The sequence below is a fragment of the Myotis daubentonii genome, chromosome 14 (genome assembly GCF_963259705.1).
Source record: "Myotis daubentonii chromosome 14, mMyoDau2.1, whole genome shotgun sequence".
Lineage (NCBI taxonomy): Eukaryota > Metazoa > Chordata > Mammalia > Chiroptera > Vespertilionidae > Myotis > Myotis daubentonii.
In genome coordinates this window covers 25,706,523-25,732,010 of record NC_081853.1, presented here as the reverse complement: position 1 = coordinate 25,732,010, position 25,488 = coordinate 25,706,523, and the positions used below count along the sequence as shown (strand labels likewise).

At 50.5% G+C, this 25,488-nt stretch overlaps 1 protein-coding gene across 3 annotated transcripts in view; it reads right to left on the bottom strand.

The window, feature by feature from the left end:
* Positions 1-2,749: 2,749 nt before the first annotated feature.
* IFT122 (intraflagellar transport 122) overlaps positions 2,750-25,488 on the bottom strand; it is a 73,989-nt gene continuing 51,250 nt past the window's right edge. For all 3 annotated transcript variants that reach the window (XM_059663649.1, XM_059663652.1, XM_059663651.1), the window contains 13 exons: positions 24,971-25,132; positions 20,485-20,651; positions 17,216-17,387; positions 15,669-15,771; positions 13,586-13,726; positions 12,102-12,196; positions 9,316-9,416; positions 6,988-7,153; positions 6,000-6,111; positions 5,213-5,338; positions 4,150-4,229; positions 3,654-3,818; positions 2,750-3,200 (listed from right to left, as the gene is read on the bottom strand). In XM_059663649.1, the coding sequence (XP_059519632.1) occupies positions 3,111-3,200; positions 3,654-3,818; positions 4,150-4,229; positions 5,213-5,338; positions 6,000-6,111; positions 6,988-7,153; positions 9,316-9,416; positions 12,102-12,196; positions 13,586-13,726; positions 15,669-15,771; positions 17,216-17,387; positions 20,485-20,651; positions 24,971-25,132 (1,680 nt within the window). In that variant the 3' untranslated portion in view covers positions 2,750-3,110. The remainder of the gene's footprint in view (positions 3,201-3,653; positions 3,819-4,149; positions 4,230-5,212; positions 5,339-5,999; positions 6,112-6,987; positions 7,154-9,315; positions 9,417-12,101; positions 12,197-13,585; positions 13,727-15,668; positions 15,772-17,215; positions 17,388-20,484; positions 20,652-24,970; positions 25,133-25,488) is intronic.

The following is a 25,488-nucleotide window of genomic DNA, read 5'->3' as shown; positions in this document are numbered from 1 at the left end:
ATATTTGCCAAACACCTCGGCACGAGGGCTGGGTGCTCGGGACACTGATATGAGTTCTACATGGTCCCTGCCCTCAGGCGGCAGCAAACAAGGGAAAAAACTAATAACCATGAGAGGTGGGAATTTGTTCTCAGCCTCAAGTGGGGGCTCAGAGTAGCAAGATGTGGACCAGGAGGGAGCCTGAGAGACCCCCCCAACCTAGACAGCCAAGGCCAAGGGCGGCAAGGGCCAGCTGGTGTGAAGACGCTGAGGCCCAGGATGTGTGAGGGGAAGGGAGGACAAGGAGCTGAGTGCTAGCTGGCTGGCAGCAGGGGGCACTGATAATGGTTCCCATTTTAGGAAGATGTTCTGGAGTCTGGGTGGAGGAATACCAGGGAGCACTGGGGTAACAGCCTGGCCGAGGGTGAGCGCCCCCCCCCCCCCCACCCAGTGGTCGCCTCCTACTTGTTCCAAGGGCAGGGCTGGCACAAGTGGGAGGTCACCTGGTATTTGCAGTTGGCAGCAATCTTGGAGAAGGGGCATCTGTCCACCTATTTGAGAGTCACGAGAGGCTCCTGGCTTTGGTAGCATCGCTGGGGATAGATGGAGACACCCAACTGGTTGAGGCCAGGCTAGAGCCAGGCCCACTTGAAGTGTGGCCTGGGACTCTTTCTGGGTCACCCATTGCTCCCTTCCCTACTTTCTCCTTTCAAGAATATGGGGCCCTAACTGGCTTGGCTCAGTGGAGAGAGTGTCAGCCTGCTGACTGAAGGGTCCCAGGTTCAATTCAGGTCAAGGGCACATGCCTGGGTTGCAAGGCTTGATTCCCAATAGGGGACGTACAGGAGGCAGCCAAACAATGATTCTCTCTCATCATTGATGTTTCTATCTCTCCCTCTCCCGTCCTCTCTGAAATCAATAAAGACATATTAAAAAGAAAAAAGAATATGGGAACACTGTTGAGGTCTGGAGACAAGCGGTCAAGACAAAGTCGTAAGCTCAACCTCTTCCAAGGTGTGCAGCCTCTGGCAGACACTCCTCCCTCCAGGCCTCAGTCTCCTCTTAATGAAATGGGCACCTCAGGATCCCTGTGAGGCCTCTCATCGTAGTATGTGAGGGGTTGTCAGGGTCAACAGATGGAGACTGAGGCCTGAACCTCAGTGTCAGAGCTGGAGGGGGCGCTTTTGTACACATCAGGAAACTGAACCTTGGAGAGAAAATTGGACCTGGTCAAGACCCCTCCAGGTTGGGACAGGAGAGCAGTTGAAACAGAATGCTTACATGTAAAGGCTGGGTGTGAATCCTGTCTTGGCTCAATAGATATTCCTTAAATGAAAGAAAACATTGCTGAACCTGTTTCATCATCAGTAAAAGGAGAATCCTTAGAGGTTAGTAAGGATTAAGTAAGAGGCTGTGTGGAAAGTGCTTAGCACAGGGATTGACACTCAGTAAGCACTTGATTTAATGGGAGTTACGGTGACTGTTCTCAGACGCAGGCCTCCACAGCTCAGCTTCGCGGCAGCAGGACCTGGCAGGCACACACGGCTACTCGGCTGAAAGGATGCATGCTAAAGGCTCAGTCTGGGCCCCCTCCCTCTGCCTTTAGCCACGGACCATCTGATCTGACAATGTGATTGACACCTGCCTGTTGGGTGGTGGAGGCTGTTTTCTTCCTCTCCCCTCTTTTCCCCAGCCATATGCAAATGATTTCAGTTCAAGTAATGTGCTAATGGAAATCCTAACACATTAATAAATGTTTAGTGAGAGAGAGCATGCATGATCATAAGTAATTACACACTCAACGGAGAAGTTCTGTTGGCACAATTGTCTGGCTCCTTTTCTTCATTTTCCTCCATTATCTCCAAAGAGAGACTGGCAGAGGGAGGCAGGGAGGAAGGGTGGGGCAGGGGTCCAGCTCTGCACTCACCCCTGGCTGGTCTCTGCAGCCGCTCCCCTCGTCATCCCTCCAATGGGGACCTTTGTTGTGCTCTGTCTCAATATCTAATCATGAGGGTGGTTTTCGACATCTTCCCTTTCTCCTGCTGTCAGGACTTTACACTCCCTCCTGGGCAGGCAGAGTGAAAGGTGAAGGGAGTGGGGCCTCTGGGATGGACAGATCAAGGACTTGCCATCCAGGTGGGGAGCTCCCTGGGCCCCAGCACCTCCACCCATCCCCATGGCTGTATAATGGAAATCATCACCCTTCCTCACAGAGATGCTGTGAGAACTGAGACAACATATGAAACACGCCTGGCACAGAAAAGGTCCCAGTAAGTATCAGCTCTCCCTCCCCAGCTTCCCATCTGCTACCCACCCATGCCCTTGAGCTATACTGGTGAATCGGACATTGTTGATGCTCAGGGGAAGGGACCTTAGTGGGATCTCAAGTAGAACCCACTCGCTTGAGGACATGGATGGAGGGAAGGGAAAAGCCTCAGGTTGGTTGGAGGCCATGTGGGGCTGGGGGAAAGGTGGTGGAGGGGCCTGGCCCCAGCCAGGAAGTATAACCTCCAGGGAGGGGCCCTCTTTGCCATCTTTTTGGAGCCAGGTATCTTATTTTCTTGTCAAGATGGAGCCCCATTAAACCAAAATACATGAATAAATAAACCCTGTTCCCCTTCTCACTACCATATTGCCATTTTGATTAGATTAAATTTTAAAAGAACACAAATATAATGTTCCTCTTGGATCAAATTAGAAACAGGTGCACTTTTGCATAAGGAAATTAAATTGCAGACAATATGAAGATTTGCTAAAATGCAGACACTGATGAAAATAAGTAGCCCCTTTATTTGTAATTATTGAGGCAATCTGTTTGCAAAGTGTACATGTTAATGGTCTGACAGATCTCTGGACTCCAGCAGGCTGCCATGAACAACTCCGAAGCGTGCTTAAAGTAACAGATTTTTTTTTTTTTTAGAAAAATATATGTACATTCTCTTATCCATCTTCTGGTGCTATTTAAAAGGTATGAAATGCCATAAATAGGAATTCCGTGGTTACACAAGGCCTCTCCCTAAAATATAAACTTCAGCTGGGTAGAACAGACATTCTAACAGTTTACCTCTTTCTTCTTTCTACTGCCAACTACAAGGTGGCCCAAAGGGGATGGGTGGTCCCCAGGGTGCAGGTCACGGGCTGGGGTCGTCAATACGTCTCCGGCAATAGGGGCAGTGGGTGTGCTGAAGTACCAGCAGCTCATAGTCCTCCGAGTGGAACATCTGAGGAGAGACAGCCGTGACTCCGGGCAGCCACTCTAGGTGTGCATCAGCCCCGACCTGGCATAGACTGTTGCCCTTCCATGGGAAGTGGCTTGGCAGTGCGTCAGGTTAGACCACCACATCTAGAACACCTTTGTCCAACGACTGGGAGGAAGTGGCCCCATTTTTTCTAAATGAAGTTCAGAGGTGAATCACACTTTCCCGGCCCTCCCAGGTTAAGGGCACATGCAGACAGCCCAGGGCCAGGGGCATGACTGTTCCAGACAGCACCCGGGATGCAACCCAAAGGAGGGAGGACAGCTGAGTCTCTTCTCCCAGCTGGGCCTTGGTTGCTCAGAGATCACTTGTGCTCCTCCCAGATGCCCGGCCTCCCCAAGGGGAAATTCGGGAAATGGAAAAGCAACGGAAAGGAACTGGACACCACACAGGAGCTGCAGGCAGTGGGCATCATACCTGGAAGCAGGAGGGACACATGGTGATGGAGGCGTCAGGTAGGAATGAGCGGAAGTACTGCCACTGCAGGGGCGGGGGCCAGCGCTTGATAAGGACTTCCCGACGGCTCATGGAGCGCAGCACCGACCGATTCACTACCACGGGCACGAACTCCGAGCCACCTTGCTGCAGGGTGGGCAGGCAGGAAGCAGGGGGCACTGGTGCCCTCAGTCATAGTAACACATTTATGTGGGCCATGATCCCAGAATCTTTGGGAGTGGCCAGGAAGGACCCCAGAGATCTCCCCCACCAAGTACCTTGACAGAACCCTGCCAGGTCATGTAGCCGCTGTTGGCCATCTCTAGTGACAGAAAGCCCACCCCTCCCCCTCCCTGGCAGCCCTGACAGGAAGCAGTTCTCCCTCTCACCAAGGAATGTATACAGAAGAGACCTAAGACCACCCTCCCAATAGGCTTTGCTGGCCTCAGCAGCCTATCACTCACAGAGGCACCCTCACCTCAAAACTCAGCTTTGCCGTGAATGGGTCATCATCTCCCATGGAATTCATGGTCTCGTCCAGTCTCAGAGTCTGGGAATCTGGAGGAGTCTGGTCAAGGATAGAACCTGAGGCCGAATAGGAAACAGGTCCCACCCTCCAACCAACATGTGGAGACTCACAGAGCTTCATCCAGGTCTCAGGTGTCTCCCTACAGCTCTGGGGAAGAGCGGCGGGGTTGGTGAGACAGGTTTCCAGATGGAGAAATGTAGGAAACACAGACGTGGTCATACAGGGTGGGACTAGGCCCCCGTGCTCAGGTGGGAAAGGAGGAAAAAGGGCTCTGATGGGCTCTGCTGCCTCACAGGGACCATGCCATGGCTCACATGGGCCTGCCGGCCAGAAGCACCATGTGAGCAGAGGCCTGAGGGTCTGCTGTGTGTGGCTGTAGAAATGATGGGGCAGTGACCTGGCAGCTCTTGGAGAAAAATTCAGCAGTAGCCGGGTATTTTGCAGGCCGTATTTCTGGGATGGCCTTGAAGGTCATGTTTCATGGAGAAGGGGGTAAGAGCTCCGGCAGATCCTGAGGCTGGCCAGATTAGGCTGAAGGTCCCCAGGGAGCCGCCACCTCTGCCAGGCAGTGGTGGTGGAGCTGTGTGAGGCCAGGGCAGCGGGGCTCCCATGCAAAAGGTCCCCCAGACTGGAGGCTGCTGGTGCTGAGTCAGGTACAGGATGTGGCCTCACACAGCAGCAATAACCCAGCCTAAGCAGATGTATGTGTGCAGAGGACTGGTGTGTGGACACAGTTTCTGTCTCTCTTCTTGAGCTCTCCTCTGTCTTCTGTTCTTCAAAATGTGGTTCATGGCCCAGTGGCATTGGCATTACCTGGAAGCTTGTAGGAACACAGGCCCCAGGTGAGGCCTGTCCATGCTGCCATGTGGGCCTCTCCACTCACTCAGCAATTGCCTGCCATGTTCCTGCCCTCCCTGGCCCAGCCATCCTCCAAGGCCCTCTTGTCTTCTCCTCACACCCAGGCCCTGAGCTCAGCTGGCACACACAGGGGTCAAGACGATGCCCAGGATACTGTTGCCTGTGATCTCTTGCCATTTGTTCTCACGCTTGTGTCTTGGTGCCTCCAGGTCAATGAGGGAGACGGCTTCTTCATCAGTGATCCCCTCCTCTAGGTAGAACTCGACCAGGTGCAGCACCTCTGGAAGACACAGGGCACGGGGAGGAGCTGGGGGATGGCACCCTGTGGGAAGCTGGGGGCTGGATACTCTCACCAGGCAGCATGAGAGAGGTGGGAGGCCCACAGAGTTCCTTCCTCACCCAGTGGCAGGCTTCTCTGAAATCAAGTAGACAAGCTGAGCAGCAGGGGCACCCCTCCTGCCTGCCCAATGTCCGGGAGCAGGGGTGTGGTGTGTGTGTGTGGGGGGCTGTCTGTGTGTATGGGGATGAGAACTGGGCCTCTGGCCTCCTTCCTCCCCCTAGTAGCTGGATGGACTCCTCTCTGAGGGAAGAGGCAAGGCCCCCGCCCAGCTACTGGGAAGGGGCTTCGGATCCTATGTCAACATAGAAGGAACTGGGACTTGAGAGTCCACCTCAGCCTCCCAGACCAAATGCCCAACCAGCAGCCTCTATTCCTGGGGCATTTATGTTATGCAAAGCCTCACACAAGGTTCTGAGGGATGGGTGTTTCAGGTTCACACAGCACTGTGCATCCTGTCTCTGGGAACCCTGAATGACTCTATGTGTCAGGCAGGGTGGCTGTCACACTGTTCCCAATTTACAAATCAGGACACATGTGGCCAGAAAGCAGTGGACTGAGCCCAGCCATTCACTGGTACCCCTTCCACAGGCGCCAGACTCACCATAGGAAGATGCGGAGAAGACGAAGGGCTGGCGGCAATTGATGCAAACATTGCCCAGGTTGTTTAGCAACGGGTTGTTGGTAGAACAGCGGTAGCACAAGGGCACCAGCTCCTGCAAAAAAAAAAACAAGCACCACAGACTAGGCCTAGCTGCTAAGAGTAAAGGCCACCTGGGTAGGTGGGGGCACTGGGCCTGGGGCTCTGTGCGGTGTGAAACAGAGTGAGAGCCTACAGAGACACTGGAGGCCTCGTCATTTGGGGCCTGGACACCTCCTTCACAGGCAGGACTCAGCAGCTCTGTTCTCCCGGCAGGAATGCCAATAACCATGGCCACATTCACCAGCCACTTACTATGCTTCAGGTACTGTGCTAAGCACATCACCTACACTGGCTTTCACCCTTACAGCCACTATGGGAAAGCTATTATGTGTGCCCCTGTTTGATAGAGAAGGAAACCCAGGCTCAGAAAGATTGAGACATGGCTAGGAAATGGTGGGACTTAGATCTGAAGCCATGTCTATCTGATGCCAGTCTCTACCATGAGCTTAAAGAGGGGATTGTGAGAGAGACAGTTAGCTGGGTTGGAGGAAAGAGGGCTGGGCATAGACATGGGGTGGATTTACCAAAGAGCAATAACCTGGTTCCAGAAGGAAGGCGGGTTAGGGCTTGGGCTCTTAGGATGAGGCGAAGGCAGAGCCACCTGGTCATGGAGGTGTGGAGGGAGGCTAGAGACAGAGCAGGGCCACAGCAGAAATGGAACCTTGAGAGGGCTAGGAAGAAGATGGGGCAGGGCTGTGGGTTGCAGGGGAGCTGAGGGTTGCAACTGGAGCACAAAGGGCTGAGTGGAGAACAGAGGGGTGGAGAGGAAAGAGCAGGAGCTGGCAAGCCAGGGCTCAGGCAGGGGAAGGGACACAGACAGCTGAGAGCATGCGTCAGGCGATGTCCAAAGATGCTGCAGGGGAGGAGCCTGAGGGGGCTGTGCCCTCACCTCGTTGTCATGGAAGGGCTGGGAGCGGACAGTCAGGCTGTCCAGCTCGATGGACTTCTGGAACCTGGCAGGAACGTACAGGCCCCGCAGCTGGTCGTAGGCGTGCCGGGCCAGTTTGTAGGCACCCAGGGCCCTGCTTTGCTTGGCCAGAGTGAAGAGCGTTCTCCTGTCGATCACAGGGTTAAGGACAACAAAGCCTACACTGGGGCCTGAGAGTTGGCACCGCCCACCCTCAGAATGAGCCCAGTGCCAGAACACAGCTCATGCTGGTGCCAGGAGGGCACAAGCAGGAGCTTGAGGAGTACTTAGTTCTTTTATGGGATGTAAGTGTATTTCTCGGATATCAAGGCCCAGAGATTTTTTCAGAGATAAAGACAGTGCAGTTTCCATTACTTACTTTAACCTTGCTTAGGTTCTCTGAGCCTGCTTTGACTCATCTTGTACCCTGACCAGGACAAAATGGCTCTCCCCGCCTTGCCCAGCCTGCCAGCCAAGCCCTCCTACTCCAGTTCTGCCATGTAGAACCTGGTCCCAGACTGCCTGGGGAGCTGCCCTCAGGCCCAGCTTACAGAGCCACTGGGTGCAGCGCACTTCTCTCTGCCTCCCTCCCCAAGGGCCAGGGTGGTTTCTGAGTGGCAGCCTCCCTTGCTCTCTGAGGCCTTCCTCTGAGCTCCTCAGACTGAGGCTGACAAGACTGTGTTCAATCTCAGGTCACCTCAAATGTTGGCTATACTCAGACCCAGCCTGACCTTCTTTCCCAGTCCACCTGTGAACACCTTAACCCACTTCCCCAGCCAGCCCCATGCCTCCTCCCCGCTCTCCTGCCCCTGAGGTTCCTGCTCCCCACACCCCAAGTGTGGCTCCTTCCACTCCAGCAGTTATATGGAGGTAAGTTTCCTTGTCTGTGTCTTCACTGTGACTCCTCAAAGTCTGGGATTATCTGGAGCTATTCCCAGGTCCCCAGTGGACAGCACAGGGTGAAGCTCAGGGCAGGGGTTCAATCAAACCCTGCTGACTTGAATGGAGTTGCTGGAAAGGTTGGGTGCAGGTGCTCAGACCCCAGCAGGTGTGTCCTTGGCCGCTCATTTGCAGGGGTTTCAGTCACTGAAGGCAAGGCTTGATTTGTGGGAGTTTCCTTTGAAATGTAAATGTTGGGCCTGGAACCCTTACAGCTGTTCTCAACCTGTGGGTCGTGACCCCTTTGGCAGTCGAACTACCCTTTCACAGGGGTTGTCTAAGACCATCCTGGATATCAGATATTTACATTATGATTCATAACAGTAGCAACATTACAGTTATGAAGTAGCAACGAAAATAATTTTATGGTTGGGTCACAACATGAGGAACTGTATTTAAAGGGCCAGAAGGTTGAGAACCACTGCTTTAGAAACACCTGATTAGCACCTCTGAGTCCTCTCCTGGGAGGGCTTTTTCCTTACAGAAGGAAGGCCCCGTTGGAGCTGGAAAGGGGCTGAGAGAATGGTGAGATTTCCAACAGGAGAGGATATTTATGTTCTTTATGACTTTCTGGATCTTAAAGATGTTAGTCATTTCCTGGTAGTTTCTGGCAGATAGGCCCTCTGCCTATTCTCTGCGTATAGCCCTCCCTGTGGCTTGCACCAGCCAGAGGAGGGAGGAGGCCCCAAGGCCACTGCCTCTCCAGACTGGCTCCCTAGGGCAGGCCTCAGCTCCTCTGGCACATCATGCTCACTTCACCACCTGGCCTTTCCATGTGTTAGATACTCTCCTGGAACATCCATTCTACTGTCGTCCCTGGTTACCTCAGCCCGTAGGATGGATAGCACCTCCTCCAGGCGCCTTCCTTGGCCAAGACCCCAGGTGCATTCCACCCTTGGAAACAGCATGCATCCCACTGAATGAGGCCCTGACAGGTCCACCTCTCCCACTAGACAGCAGCTTTGTTGCCTACTGCCTGGCAAGGGGCTTGGGGCACAACAGGTGCTCCATCCACCGGCCTCCCTAGGGAAGTGTCTAAAATTCCAAACCCAAAGGCCTGGTGCTTCCTGTATCGCAGTCACACCCACATTTGTGGGTTCCGGGAGGGCCTGGAGAGTGTGCTGGCTGGAGACTCAGTGCTGGGTCTAGCACGGAGAACCCTGTAAACTAATCTTCTCTTGGCATTAGCCCCTCGGCTTCCCTGGCTGGGTCTCTTCTACAGCAAACAGCAGCGGCTGGGCAAGCTTTCTGTCTTCCCTGAGGGCTGCTGGAGAGAGCGAAGCTTCTGCCAGCAAAGTGCTCTGGAAAGAACTTCTCAGGGCCATTAGACAGGAGGGGTGGGACAGAGGGTGGGGGTAAGAGAGAGGATACACTTTAGAGATGCCCAAGGGGGTGTCCTTCGTCAGGCTGTGCAGCAGGAACCTGGAGATGTTGAAGAGGGTTTCCGGACGATGGGAACTGAACGGCTCCTCCTACAGTAAGAAAAGCAAACAGGGATTGAATTCCTCAAATGAGCCACTGTTGGGCCAGGCTGAAAAGCAGATGCCAATAATTCTAAGATACTTTAGTAAATGAGCAGATCTGCTTAATGAGCACCTACTGTGTGCAGGGCATTTTATAGCCACTGTCTTATGTGGTCTTTAACACAGTCCTGTGAGGGATGTATTTTCATCCTTACTGTACTAACGAGCAAACCAAGGCCCAGGGAGATGATCTGCCGAGGTCACCCGGCTAGAAAGGAGCAGAACTGGGATTCAAACCCAGATCTGATTTCCAAAGCCCAAGCACGTCTCCCAAGTGGCACTGCTTCTGGGGTATGTAATGATTCCATTTCCCTGAGCTCAAGCTGTCTCCAATTAGCTCGAAAAGAGAAGACAGTTATGCAATTTAGGACATGGCCGTGCTATAAACCTGCAGGGCGGTAGTTAGCCCACAGCATAAAATCACATACCTCTTCTCTGCTCTCCAACAGTGGCCTGCTCATTCAATGCCTACCAAATATGCACATGTGGTGGAGCCCCTCAACTGCTCATCCCTGTGCCCCAGCACCTGGCATAGGCCCTAAAAGATGAGGCACTCAACACACATTAACCGAATGAATACCTAGGGGCTGCCAGAAGCTCAGAACAGCACACCAGAGGGCATTTTCTATCAGAAAGGGTCCATAAAGTTAAGAATACCACTTAGAAGGAATCTGGCACAGTGTGTGCAAACTGAGACTGCTTTAGATGAGAATGCCTAATCCAGGCCAGTCCCCCTCCTCTCTCAAGTGCTTAAATGGCAATAAACTGACATTTCCTTAAAGGTCTTGCTAGACCACTCTCATCATGGAGCCATCAGGACTTAGGCCCTAATTGGTCTAAAGTCACTAGGACTCACTTTACACTATTTTAGTTCAGAGCCCAGCATTCTCTCTCCAGTTCTCACTTAAATGTCTGTAGCCTCTGTTAGTTCCAAGAACCCAAGAAAACCTGAGACTGCATCCTTTTCTGGGTGAGAGCCAGGGAGAAGCCCGCCTCTGGTTACATTGCACTAGGTGTGGAAGCTAAGAAATGTCCCAGGAAGAACAGGGGTTGGGGCGTTCCTCAGGATTAGCACCTCTCCGCTCCTCTGGGAAGGAAGCCATTATGCCAGGAAAGGTCTGCTGCTTCCCTTCCCAGTCTGCTCTGCATCAGAGCTGCTCTGCTGGGATCTGACTGCCAAACCTTAAAATACCACCTACCGCCATGCCTTTGCACATGCTGTGACCTCTGCCAGGAATGCTCTTCCTCCTCCTCTGCACTTTGCCCCATCCTTACTTACCTCCCTCCTCTGGGCTTAGGGCTTAGGGCTTAGGGCTTAGGGGTCACCTTTTCGAGGAAGTCCCTTGAGGGAACTTTACTACAACTTCTTGTTACTAGACTATGAACTCCGCAGAGGCAGGGACAATGTCTTGTTCACCACTGTGTCCCGAGGCCTCAGAACAGGGCCTATCACACAGTAGGAATTTATTGAATGAAGGAATGGCCTAATGAAGAAGCCTCAACTGGAGTGCACAGCCAAGGTCCCCAGCTGGTACGAAGTTGCCACAAGCTCACAGATGTTCAAACGTCCTGCACATAGGCTCAGCTGTTACAGAGAAGAGACACCCCATGCTCATGCCCCGAGGTTTAGAGGAAGAAGAGCAAAAAGAGAAAGAGCTGGGCTCGAAGTGGCTCAGGCAAACTGATACTGAGCTGGGGCCTTGACTTTTGAGCCTAAGTTGAGTTTGGGGTCTGCTTTCCACCTGGGCACCTCTTTGCCCCTCTTTTGTGCTGAACTCTTGGCACATTATTTGCCTCTGGGGAAAGTCTGGCAAGAAAGACTCCTCTGATAGGCTCTGCCTGAGCCAGCCATCAAGCCTGCATCTCATCTCCTCCCCACACCAGGGGCAGTGGTCTCAAGGGACCTCATCTGCCCCTGCAGTCCCTTCAGAGCCCCTCATCTCAGGTGCTCATCTGGAAAGAAGCCACTTTCCTGATTTCAGAGAGGAAGGGAGAGGGAGAGGGAGAGGGAGATAGAAACATCAATGATGAGAGAGAGAATCATTGATTGGCTGCCTCCTGTACATTCCACACTGGGAATGGAGCCCATAACCCAGGCATATGCCCTTACCGGGAATCGAACCGTGACCTCCTGGTTCATAGGTTGACGTTCAACGACTGAGCCATGCCGGCCTGGCAACCCTCATGTTTTATAGAGAAGGAAACTGAAGGCCAGAGAAGGGAAGTAAATTGCTCAAGGTCACATAGCAAGCCAGCTGCAGAGCTAGGGAGGGACCCTCAGGCCTTTGTTAGAACTAGGCCTTCACCCATCTAGGTGAGAGCCCCATGGAATGTTCACCCCGATCACTTTAGAAAGCCCTTTGTCTGGCTAACCTAGAGTCTGTCTGAGTCATCCAAACCTGAAACAAGCAACTAGAAAGGCCCAATTTAGCTCTGGCTGACTAATTCAGAAGCCCGCAGCTTGCTACATGTCAAACAAGCAGCCAATCAAAGTTCCAAACTTTGTTTCTCAGGAGAAGAGCAGGATTTCTCAGGAGGTCACCCTGCCCAGGGGGTTCACTGAAGACAAGACCAGTGCCCCTATCTCAGTAGGCAGTGCCCCTAGCTTAGGTGCCCATTTCCGGGCCATCTTACCGTGTACCGGTGAATGGCATGGTAGCAGTGGTACAGCTCAGCCAAGTGCTGGAAGTGGTGAAACTTGTTGAGCATCGTGTCCTTCTGGGCAGGCTCTTCAGTGGCAGTGGGAGGGGAGCAGGGGAACAAGGAGAAGGCGTGTCAAAACAGTCCAGAAGGAAGAGCTAGGCAATGGCACTTTTGCCAGTTGACAGTTCTCCCCCAACACCAGGACTACGCCAGGAAGAGTGGCAAAGAGGTGCAATGAATGGAAAAGGTGCTCTGCTTAGAAGCTGGGACCATCCCAAGACCGGGAAAGTCTCAGCGTGGCAGAGCACATGGCCAGGGAAAGTCTGTGGATATTTCTCGAAGGTTCTCCCAGAGCCCACACTATGCTCTCTCAGGTCACTCCACTGAGAGAGCGCCAGCTAGGGCAAGAATATGATCACTGGCACTCAGTCATACCAGAGGAGCCTGGCAGGGAGGGTGGGCAAGGGCCGATTTTATTCATGCTCACCTCAAGCCTCTTTCCACTGTGCTGTTCCTTATTAAAATCACAGACCACTGGCCAGAACAGAAAAATAGCAACCTACACCCCAGCCTGACAGTTATCAAACAGTGACCATGGCTTCTGTGAGGCTCACAGCAGCCTTAGGAAGGAGGGGCAGGATTACCCCCATGCTAGAGACAGGGACACATAGCTGAGGAAGGAACTGTGACTTGTAACGTCACCTAGCTGCCTCCAATCCATGTTTTTCCCATTCCTGCATACTGGCCTCGGTCTAGTAAAGAACATCTCTCTGGCCCTGACCGGTGTGGCTCAGTGGATAGAGCGTCGGCCTAGGGACTGAAGGGTCCCAGGTTCGATTCTGGTCAAGGGCATGTACCTTGGTTGCGGGCATATACCCAGTGGGGGGTGTGCAAGAGGCAGCTGATAGATGTTTCTCTCTCATCGATGTTTCTAACTCTCTATCCCTCTCCCTTCCTCCCTGTAAAAAATCAATAAAATATATTTAAAAAAAAAAAAAAGAACATCTCTCTGTCCCAGCCGCTTTGAGAACTCCCTCAGTGGGAAGTCTTGTGAATGAAAGCAACATTGAAACTATTTTTCTGCTTGGGATGAGTGAGAATCTGGAGTGTGTTATTGTAAAGTGATCTCTTCTTCATCTTTTCATTTAATTAAAAACATTTTTAAAACCGGAGCTCACCCAGGTCCAGTTATGGGCTCCCAGGTAGCAGGGGAGAGACATGTTCTGAATTAGCAACACAGGGTATGACCCCACCCCCATCTGTAACCCCAGGATGGTCCTCATACCATCTTTAAGCTTATGGGCAAACTGGAAAAAGATGACACATCAGATTAGGGCACTGCAAGGCAGGGTTACGGACAATACACCCAATAAACAAGCCCAAGGCTTTAATTAAAACGTCCCAGCTCTTTCGATGTTTATCTTGGTGCCAGAGCGGGCCGGGGAAAACAAGCGGCCTGGCTGTTGTTTACTTACCTTGAGCTATATTGAGGCACTGCATGGACAGCATCCAGTAATAATAGGCGGCATCATTAAATCTGTTTTCTACCACAGCGTTGTTTGAGAGCTGCTCTAACACTCTGACTGCTTCCCCCTGCCGCCCGGCCTTGTGGAACGCTGGAGGGGCACAAAAACACATACAATTCAGGGAGTTGGAGGGAATTTTGCAGGGCTTGCAAGGGGCTGCTGAGAAGTAGGACATTCATCAGAGCATCTGCAGCACTTCGTTGCTGGGATGCGCCTCTCAGGCCGAAGGCTATAAATAACCTAGGCTATATCTTGAAAAAACTACAGTGAGATATGCTCCCTTTTGGCTGGGAAAAGGCAACCAACTTTGTAAAGGCATGGCAGCAAGAAAAACTTGAGGGACCAAATTGCAGGGCAAAGTCTAAAGATAAAACTGTTGTTCTTCATCAGTGAGGTTTTGCCCCCATCCCACTCCAGGGAAAAGCCTTGTGATTTCTGAGGTGACACTAACAGGACCTGACACTTGAATGGTTTTGGTGGTTTAGAAAGTGCTTTTGTTGCTGCTTACTTCACTGGGTCATCACCACAGGCTCATGAAGACCTTTTTTAATGGGCTCCGCAAGGTGGAGGAAAAGCAGCATGCCAAGGACACAGAACCAAGCGCAACTCAAGTCCTTAGTCAGTCTTCAACTGAGTGCTTTTTGATGACAACCTTGAAAAAATTTTGGCTTGGTTCCAGCAACCAAACATTTGTGAAACAAGCCCCAAAAAATCTCTAAATCATTCCTATTCTATTTAAGAGAAATCTCTTGTACATACTGTGTGCCAGAACCTTGGGATGTTGGGGCTGCCAGAGAAGCACTTCTAGTTGTGACACTTGCCCACATATGGGCTCTCAGATTATCCAAATCCTCAGCTTTAGAGAAGGAAAAGGTCTGGCCTTTGTTCCATTCTCATCTGCAATCTCTCATCTGAGTACCAAGTTACTATGGCGATGGATTCTTGGAAGGGCAGACACAGACAGATGGATAGGTTGATATGTTTTGCCCAAACATGCAGATACTTTAACAACTGGGTTCTCTGGAAAAGCTGAAGCAGTAGAGAAGACGCTGTCTTTCAAAGGGGGCTTTACCAAGCTGAGGAGATTCAACAGGGGGACATTTGTTCCAAAACGTGTCCGGAGGTGGCAACCATATAGACGTGTAAATGAGACGCTATGGAATATGACACACCCAACTTCCAGTAGAAGACTTCCTGAAGAGGCAGCAAAACCTAACAGAAGAATCAGGTTCCCCAGCCAGCCAGCCAGGTCTGGTCCAATTGGGCTGTCACTCTCTGGCTCTGTGACTTTGCAGGGCACAGTTAGTTTCTGTGTCTCTGCAGGGCTGCTGCCGAGATTCAAGGTTATGTAGTTACGTGCCCAGGCAGTGCCTGACATAGAAGGCAATCATATTTTTAAATTATTACTACCAATTAAAGTTCTATACTCTCTTTCACTTCTGTTTCAGATACTGCCATACCTAGTATGCAGCCCGCTTTACCTGTGGAAATGCTGAGGAGCTGAGGATACCCCATTTAACGGAGCCAGAAATAGAACCCATTTCTATCCATGGCAGAGGAAAGTGTCAGGTGAGACTGTGCTAGACACTGTGCGAATCCTCTCATTTTGTCCTCGCCCCAACCTGGCTTGAATTCCTTCTTTGTCACTTCCTTGCTGTGATACTTCAGGCAAAATCCCTGTACCAGTTCCAACCTCAGTTTTCTCATCTATAAAACGGCACCTACATCATAGGGCTATTGTGAGGATTAAATGGGAAGATACATTTGAGTGCAAGGTGCTTTGCTCGGAGGGGAGATAGGACCTGTGTAAGGTCCGAAGGCAGGTGAGTGATGGACCAGATGTGTCTGACTCCAGAGCCCATGTTCTTTCCACTGCTCCCCAGACCTTCATCAGTAAACACATCACATGCCCAGATGAAGTTGTACATCTTGGTGGTCTACAAAGGGAGGAGCTTGGCAGCCTTCCTGAAATGTGTATCTGGGCACTGCCCCCTCCTGTTCCTTCTGCAAGGTGCCAGTCTGTGTGACCTACCTTTTTGGGCTTCCTCAAAACGATCGTTCTCTGCCAACCACTGAGCGTAGGGCATGTAGATGTCTTCTTTAAACTCAGGATGCTTCTCGCCCAGAGCAAACGCCTGGAGGAAGGAATCAATGCATTTGCAATAAAAGAGCCCCTGCAGCCCCCTTGAAAACATGGCACTTGGCTGAATCCATCAAGGATGTCATATTTTGCCAGCTTGACAACTCAGAGGGGGAGAGTGCTTCCCCCCCCACAGCCCCCAGAACTGCAAAAACAAATCAGCTCTTTGAAAACAAAGGCAATTAACAGCTATATGCAAGTGACTGGATTCAATAACAACAGTCTGTTTCTGGACCACAGAAGCAGCACAGAATCGGAAACATTTTATTTTGAGGGTTTGCGTGGGCTCCTGTACCGCTGCAAACAGATTTCTTTTAATTGCAGGCGACACCTAAGGAAACAGAATTGACATTATCATCATCCTGTGTATTAGCTATCAAAGATGATGATGGACTGATGCTGTATGGGACCCGGTGACTGCTTCATCTAAGTCCCAGAACCACCTGTCAGGCAGGAGAATTGGAAATGAATCACAGGGGAAAGTATGTGGAAACAGGGAGAAAGTTTGCCTGATACACAGCCAGGACTGAGTCGTTCCAAGATGTTGTAATTTATGCTGCTTGAGTAATCTCCTGATAAACTTATCTTGAGACGCCATTATTACCACTGTCCCTGGCTCCACCTTTTCTCGTAAGTGGCCATGTCACCTCACCAAATGGAGCCACTCAGAGGGCAGACAGGAGTGAGACAACTCATACCCAGAAAAGTCCTACACTCTGGCTCTGTAAACTAGAACATAGTGGGTGGGGTAAGGACAAAGGGTGCAGTCTCCAATACTTTCATGGATGAATTTCAATCCAGGACACAGGTTGCCAGTGAGCTAGAGGGTGAGTTCAAGATACAGTGGGGGCAGCACGTCACTGCTTCTGCATCCTCATCCCAGTCATCTTCCTATTGACCTGCTAATTCTTCTCACCTGCCTTTCATGCAAGAAGAGCCTAGGTCTTTAAGTGGGGCCAGGTAGGCAAGGAGGAGGAGGAGGAGCCGACCTCTTAAATAGCTCTGGCAACCTGCACCTGGAAAGTATGGGTGGTGACCTTTTCTGCCACCCAGCAGGTTTTAAATGTCACACAGGTGTCTCTCCATGTCAGACATGTGTCAGCCTGTGGTGCTGGTCAGAGGCAGCTCAGACCAACAGCAGGCAATGGGGGCTGTCACATTAACTCTCCCATGCCTAGTCTCTCTCACAGGCTGGTACAGAGCCAGCAGTCCATAAAGATGCTCTGAATGAATGAACGAGCAAACAAATGGAAAGCTAGTATCAAAAGGCCCGCCAAAATACTCTGGCTTGGAGAATTCAAGGTTAAGTCTCCTGTCTGTCAGGCTAATGTTCATTATCACAATGAGGGCAGCTGCTCTCCATCTAAACCCAAAAATGTCCCCCATGGCCCAGGGCTCAGACTGGATCCCCTAACCCTTGAAGCGTGCGACACCCTCACCTCATCCCAGTGCTGGGTCTCCACATGAAGCTGAACCAAGGACTTCAGGTCACCAATCTTCAGGTAGGTCTCAGCAGCATAGCCAGGGTTATCCAGCTTCTTGAAGTAATGAGCGCACATCAGCAGGGGCTCCCGCTCGGCCTTGTCCAGCTTGCGGGCAATGTCAATTAACCTGGGGAGGCAAGCACACAGGGAGAAGATGGACTCCTGTGAAAGGAGCCTGAGGCAAGGAAGCGGATCTCCTTGAGGGCAGGCTCTGTATCACTTCATGTTGCTGTCAGTGCTCAATATAGTATCACGGCCCCTGGTGCTTGCGGGGGTTATTAAATGAGTGAAGACACACCCAGAAACAGTGCACAGTGACAGGGAGAGGTGGCCTGCTAAAGGACACTGCTCCGCCCTCCCCCTTTCATGGGAGTTACTGATCTATCCAGCAGGAACCGGGGGAGAGAAATGAGCATCTACTGATCACCTACTGTATCAAGAACAGTGCCATGAGTTTTTGCATGTGTGATCTCATTGAATCTCCACCACCCTAAGAGGTGGTGCTGTTTTCCCATTTTACAGATGAGGAGACTAAAGGCTAGGGTGGAAGGTGACGCAACCTGCCCAAGATTCTGCAGCCAGGAAGTGGCAAAGGGCTCTTCCCACCAGTTTTGAGAATTCTCATGAGAAAGTAGAGGCAGAGGCGTGAAAATTCTTCAGTGACAGAATCTCTAGAGGAAGAGGCTTGTGTGGGGCCTGCTCTGAGCTCTGGAAAAGAGGTCTGCAGGAAATCTTGACTGTGCCTCTCTTCCTGGCCAAAGGTGCCAACCATGAGTGAGGGGCCATAGGCACCACTGCTCAACACTTCTTCCCAGTAGTGACTGGCTCTCTCACTGCTTGAGGAGACATAGAGGCTGAATGAAATGTGCTTGTTCCCTCTAGTCAGGCCAGGATTTAGGGTAAAACCAGTTTTCCCAGGAGAAATGGGTCCTACCCAGCTTGCTCTTTGTGAAAAAGGAAGGGGAAGCAGCTGTAACAGATCGTTGTCTCAGAGACAGGCAAGCTCAGGGAGGCCTGTCAATCTGTACTTAGAATAATAATGGAATCTAAAAATAACACTTCTCAGGAGAGAAACAACACATTTTAGGGAAAGGTGGCACAGGCAACCCCTTAGAGCTCCCCAGCCCCACCCGTCAAACCAAATGTCCCTGGAGGAGAGGCACCTTTTACAGCCAGACCTGGAAAAGGGCAGAACATGCTGAATGTCTCTTTCCTGAACTAATCTAAGTCTCCTCAACGTAACCCTGGTACATCAGTTGCAAAAGAAAGTGACATGAAAAACTAGAGGGAGAGGGACTTAAATCTGCCTGGCTCTCCTGTACCATCCCTTTTGTGAAAAGAATAATTTTGGGGGTGAGGGGGAATCTGTGCCTCTTTCTTCAAGAAACTTTATTCTTGGACACACATCAACCACAGAGTGGGGTTCATAGGGATGATTTCATTATTTACCAGCCCCTCTCCCTCCCCAGGTCCTATCTGGGCCACGGCTCCCTATGAAGTACAGTGTGGCTTCCAGAACAACCAACAGTTTTTAAAGTTCAGACTGAGCTGGCCTCAGAAACTGCTCCCTCACCTGCTTTCCCTTAACAGCCACGGCAGTGTGTGTACATATATGTACACATGAGTATACACATGTATGCACACACATGCACGTGTATGAGCATGAGGCCCACTTTCTCTGACCTTCCCCTGGAGGTCTGATGCTCTAAGAGTCCCAAGACTGAATCCATCCCCTCTCCAGCAGCCCTACCCAAGCCTGTTCCTCTTCTGTTCTCTACCTTGGCAAGTGGCATTACTGACTACCAGTCCCAGATCTCAGAATCAGTGTACAATTCCCTTGCCTGGCCCCACCCCGAAACACCCCCCATTCAGTTGGGTCCTGTCAGTTCTGCCTACTCCATGCCTCTCATTCATTCCATCAGCCAGCATATTTCTCCCTGGCCTACTACAGTGATCTGGTCTCTCTTCCTCTAGTTTTCCCTCCACTCTATACCCACTGCCTGAGTGGGCTCCTGACAGCACAGTTCTGATCAGTGGTCCTCACTACTTACTGACAAATCTAAATGCCTCAGTCTGGCACCCAAGGCCCTCCCAGAGTGGCCAGCACAGATCCTCATGCCCACAGCCAGCTGTCCTTCACTCTCCCCCTCCTACAGCTTTTATTCTGACCACAGTCAACCCATTGTGCTATGCTTCTAGCCTGCACATCCTGCCCCTTCCTACTATCTCTGCCTCTTGAAATTCGTCAAGATCCTTCATGCAAAGACATCCATGGTTCCTCCTATGAGAATTCATGTCTCCTTCCCTGACATGCTAGCAAGTTTTCATCTCGTTTTCAGTTCCTACCATTATAGGTATTACTACAGGCCCAGTGGGTGAAAATTCATGCACTGGAGGGAGGGTCCCTCAGCCCGGCCTGTCCCCTCTCACAGTCTGGGAGCCCTCAGGGGCGGGAGGCGACCCAGAGATCAGGGGAAGGCGACGCCCTATCACAACTCTGCTGCTGCCACTGCCGGCAGAGCAAGCCTTGGCCGGCCCTGGTTACCTGAGCCTCGGGCAGCCCTGGGGAGCTGGGGAGCTGAGGGGACTGGGGGTCTCCGGAGGCAGGGCCCGGCCTTGCCATGCGCACCTGTTGCCCCCGCAGGGCTGAGGGGACTGGGCGCCACCATCTTTGAGGGCAGGGCAGTCAATTAGCATATTCCCTCCTTATTGGCTGTGGGTGCTGCCATCTTTGCAACAATGTGAGCGTCAATTAGTATATTCCCTCTTTATTAGATAGGATGGGCACTGAAGTCAGCCAAATCAGTTTGAATGAAGCTCAGCTCCACAATTTCCCAGCTATTTGGCCTGTGTGATCATTTGGTCCTTGAGCCTTGGTTTCCTAATTTGGAAGGCGGGCATGGAAACACCCACGCTTAGGGTGTCAGCGAGAACCAAATGTCTGCAAGGTATCACAGTGCCTGGATCACAGGGAGGGCTCAGGGAAGGGCAACTCCAATACTTGGGTGTCTCCTTCTCCTCACTCCCTTCTATTCTTTCCCCCAGGAATTCGCTAAGCTCCTCAAAAACAGCAAATGCCTCATCCAATCTCTGTGTCTCAAAAACCTAATCACTATCACATTAGTTTAGAGAAACACTATTTTTTTCCTTGTCAGTCAAAACCAAGAGCTGACAAGACACAACATGATGCCAAATGCTTCTTGGGGCAGGGACTGAAAACCTACATGTCAATCCAGCCATGGTCACCGCTGATCTCTATGGCCTTGACATGCTCTCCGGCTGAGATGTACATCTCCACAGCGGCTTTGGGCTCATTGATATTTCTAGCCCAGTCAGCCTGTTTGGTGATTAGCATCTTTGTTTCTTTGGGGTCTCCAGATCCAAGGAAATCCTGAGGAAGCACAACAAACAAAAACACTCTGAATTAGAATTTCCTGCTGCCAGCATTACATCAGGCTGCTGAAAGCTGGAGCAAGGAAGGACTTGTTTGGCTGCAGCAGGCAATCAGGATGCAAGTGTGAGCCCATCCCTACATAGCTGACTGGGGGCAGTCCCAGGTGTCAGGGAGGAGTGCTCACAGGCTGCCCCACAGGTGCTCCTGGCGGGTCCTGGGACAGTGTCAAGGACTCTGGCCTTCAACGTTTCCTGTCCTGCCCACTAACGCATATTTGTTCTTTAGCTAAACACCCTTTTCCGGACTCTTTGCAGTACTGTACACAAACTCTGAAGTGTGGCAAATTTATGATCAGGTTTCTCTCTCTCTCTCTCTCTCTCTCTCTCTCTCTCTCTCTCTCTCTCTCTCTCTCTCTCTGTGTGTGTGTTTGATATATGTGTGACTACTTCAATATAGTGACTCTACAACCTGGTTGCACAATTTCAAATATTCTAACTTACAATCTTTATTTAGATAATAGGGAGAATGCCACATGCCTGAAGGTGAGGCTGAGCATGTAGTCCCCTAAACTTAAACAGACAAAATGATTTACAGAGTCTAGAAGAGCCCCTTTGTGTCCTCCTCCCCATCACCACCACACAGGAAGTACTATTCACATGTTTTCTGATTCTATTCATGTTCTGTTGCTTGAACTTAGGGCATCTCCCATTGGCTTTGCCCCCAGGTGTTTGCCTAGGGCAGATAAGGAGTACAAATGTTACTGGTTAATTACTTCTCAACTGGACAGTATCAATTGTCTGGAGATCAGGTCTGCTAGGGGCTAGGGGATCGGAGGCAGGGGAAGAGGCCTGGAGAGAATCCATGAAGGAAGAGAGGCCTGTGGATTTACAGGCTCACAGGGTCAAGTCTCAGAGCCTGTGTTCCTTCTACCACAACAGGGGGCCTCTAAAAGGCCATGCCCAGCTTCCCTGGGTTGGCCCTAGGATGCGAGAGAAACAGCCTCAGAAAATCACCTCTTTTCAGAATACAGTTACCTAAAATACATACGTGGGAGTTTGCCATAGTTGAGGTTTGGTGCTGACATTTTAAAAGGTGGGGCTTTTCAAAAAAGGAAATTGAGAGCTCTGAGCACCCAGATCTGCATAACTAGTAAGAAGCGGTTTGTCTTAGGAATAATGTACCCTGTAGAGAGTGCACTGTCAACCTCACAAAGTCTAAAAAAAGCACTCCTTTCCCCACGATCAGCACTCACTTGTCAGGAAAGTACAGTCAATGTATGCTAAAATCCTACTTGAACAATTAGCTCTACTTTTTTCTCCATTTGCTTTCAGGGTAATTGTGTAGCCCCTAAAATGATATATTAGATTGGCCTAAGACAATCAACTGTTTTAAATGTAGGAAAGAGCATCATTTATCCTGATGCTGGGGAGCCGATAAAAGATAGGTTAACCTCACTGGCCTTTGGTCCTTCTAGAGTTCACAGAGGAGAAGGGGTTTGGAAAGCAGCTACTAACTATCTGAAGATGCCTAGTGGGCCACTACAGACAGTCTTTACTCTTGGCAAATACTGCAATGTGTACCCTTTATGCCAATGCAAAGCTGGAAACTCTGCTAACCTGGTTGGTTAAATGAGGTTAGCAGCTGGGGAAAACAGGTAAAGAGAACAGAAATACCCTTCAAAGTGAGTACTCGGTGCACTCAGGGTGACTGTAGTAAGAAGGTTCAGAGGCCAAAAGCAAGCCATAAATTTGGATCATCAATAAGGAGACCAGCCAGGGACACAGTTCATAGGCTTGAAGGGACCTCCTCTAGCCCAACAGCCCAGTCCCAAGAGATCTGACCTAATTGAAGCTGACTCTAACTGGTTCCTTGAAGGATCAATAAACTGGGTTTTCAAAGATTCTTTGGTTCCATGAAGCTAATCTACACATTATCTGGGGCCATGGCAAAGACTCTGCCCCGGAGTGGACAGAAAGAGGCTGTGCTGAGTGATGAATGAGACTAAACAGTGTTCTCATGCTTGGTGATTTTGATAAGGACACACTACATAAGAGTTAAGAGCATTATAATTCCCTTTATCACCATATAAACATGTCACTTATCCGGAAAGCATATAATTTATTTGTACATGGGAATGTAATTTAAAAATTTTCCGAAAACCAGATTGAATCTTGGGAAGCAATTTTCAAATAAACAAAAACATGCCATGTTAATAAGTACTGTATCCCTCCCCACCCCAGACATAATGTGTATATACACACTTTCTCAAATTCAAACTACTGGGGGGTGGGGGAGGGAAGGGATTGAAACAGAACCAACCTACTTGGAATTGTGACCAAAAACTACAACCAAAAACAACCCCCAGAGTATTTACCTTCATGGAGAGGCAGACCAGATGGAGTGTGTAAATAGGCTGCATCTCTGGGTGGGAGACGGTGGATGCACGAGCCCACCCAAAGTGTGAGGAGGAGCCTCAGTATAGGAGCAGGAGTGGGGCTGACCAGGGAGAGGTCTGAAGAACAGCCACTCTGTGGTCAGGCTTGGCCCATCTCATTTTCCTAACTTTCTACAGCTTGGCCTTGGTAAAGGGTTTTCTCAGACATTATTTTGTGCAATTCTCAGAACTAAGCTGAGATGCAACTGTCACCTCCACGAAGAAAATGGAGGCTTAGCAAAGTGAAAAGCCTGGACACCAAGGTGAGAAAGCACTGTCTGCTGCATCACAGCTGCTTGCTGGAAGGTTCCAGAAGTTATGAAGAACACCGAGAGCCAGCTCTCCTAATGCTTAAATTCCCCCTCTAGGATTCAATCCTTTCGTTTAAGGTTTTGGCCTTGGTTTAGATATGGTTATCCCCAGAAAGAGACACATTGATTTAGGTGTTCTCAGTATAGATGCAGTGTTAAATTGTGTGTCTCTGTGTGTGTAATGGCACTATGTGGAGTTAAAAAAGTTGAAAATGGCAAAGTGGGGGAACCTGAAGCATTTGGATATGAGGGATAGAGTGAAGGAACCACCACCAAGGTGAAAAGACAGGCTGGAGACCAGGTGCTTGTCCAGCTACTGATGACCAGAAACTCCTGGGCCAGATTACAGTGACCCAGACATAACCTTTGGCTCCAGAAACTCATACATGGTGGAAGATAAAAGAGTGCAGCATTAAGAAAAAGAGCAGAAAAAAATGGGGATGATTTTTCACCTTGAACTTGTGAGCCAGAAAATTGCCATTAACAGCCACTAATTGGTTGGGGCTGATGTCTCACTAACATTCTGAAGCTCCTGACACTATGGGAAAGGCAGGTTAACAAAGGCACCTCCATGGAAGGAAGAGCCTGATTGCTCTATGCGCCCAAGGCTCTTTTCACCTTGCATTAGGCTACACTGCAAGTGTCCTGAAGGTCGGGGCTCCTCAATGGTACTCATGCTCACACAAGCCATCAGGAGCCGCCTGCTCCAGGAAGATCTCCCTCGTGTATCCACATCTATTGGGCCCCCCCAAACGCAAGGGGAAATCTCTACCATCAACCATGCAGATGATGTGGGAGTCATGCTGTACCAGCCCAGATGAAGGCACACCATGCTAGCACCAGAGGGCAGGGGTTTTGTCAGTGTCTCCAAGCCCAGCACAAATGCCATTTCTGGGTGGGAGACTGTGGATGCACGAAGTGTATGTACCAGACAGACAGCAGGCGTTTAGGGAACCTTGGCTAGGGTAAATCACACTCTCCTGTATGTAAAACCATTCATGCCTGAGGACACTGATTCTTGGTGGCTTCTAATAAAGTTTTGGGAGAAGTTGTGGGAGACAGCCCTGACCCTGAATGAAGGGGCACTGCAATTCATCTAGCTCTGTCATTGTCAGAGGTCTGAACTGCCATATTCTGTCCCTTTGATGTCACCCTAGCACAGGGGTGGGCAAACTTTTTGACTCGAGGGCCACAGTGGGTTCTTAAACTGGACCAGAGGGCCGGAACAAAAGCATGGATGGAGTGTTTGTGTGAACTAATATAAATTCAAAGTAAACATCATTACATAAAAGGGTACGGTCTTTTTTTTTTTTAGTTTTATTCATTTCAAACGGGCTGGATCCGGCCCGCAGGCCGTAGTTTGCCCAAGGCTGCCCTAGAAGGTCAGTTTTAGGTCAGCCTCAACCAATGGCCACAGATGGTTCCTTTGCTTACCCATTTGCCCACACTCTTTCTGAGGCCGTTGCTGTTTTCTGTCTGCACTGCCTCTTGGGGCCAAACAGCTAGATACCACAGTGTCAGAACACTGGTGGGTTCCACCTGGCAGCTTGGGCCAGAATGTGGGGAATTACCTTGGCATACTCAAACATGCGGAGGTCAGTGTACATGTCGAGTGCGAGGTTCTCGTGCCCACTCCTCTTGTACAGTTTGGCGGCCTCGTGGAACTTCCCCTGGTAGGCAAACACATCTGCCAGAAACAGGTCATTGTTGGTCTCTCCCTGCTTCTTCCTCTCCTGGAAAAATTAGAAGAACAGGAAATGGCCTCTGCAGTCATGGCAGGAAGCAGCCTTTACAAAGGTTAGATGTTGCTATTTCAAGTTAAGCCCCTGGGCCTTCCTACTGGAATCTACACTTGGCTCCTGGGCTGTTGTGTCTCTTACCTAGGTTTCTGGTGGGAATATTTAACAACAAAAGCAGATCTCCCCACCACACCCCCCTAATGAGTGAAGGTCAAAAGAGATGCAAACTTTTATTTGTTTAATGCAGTGGTTCTCAACCTTCCTAAAGCCGCGACCCTTTAATACAGTTCCTCATGTTGTGGTGGCCCCCAATTTCATTGTTACAGATTGAACATAATTAAAGCATAGTG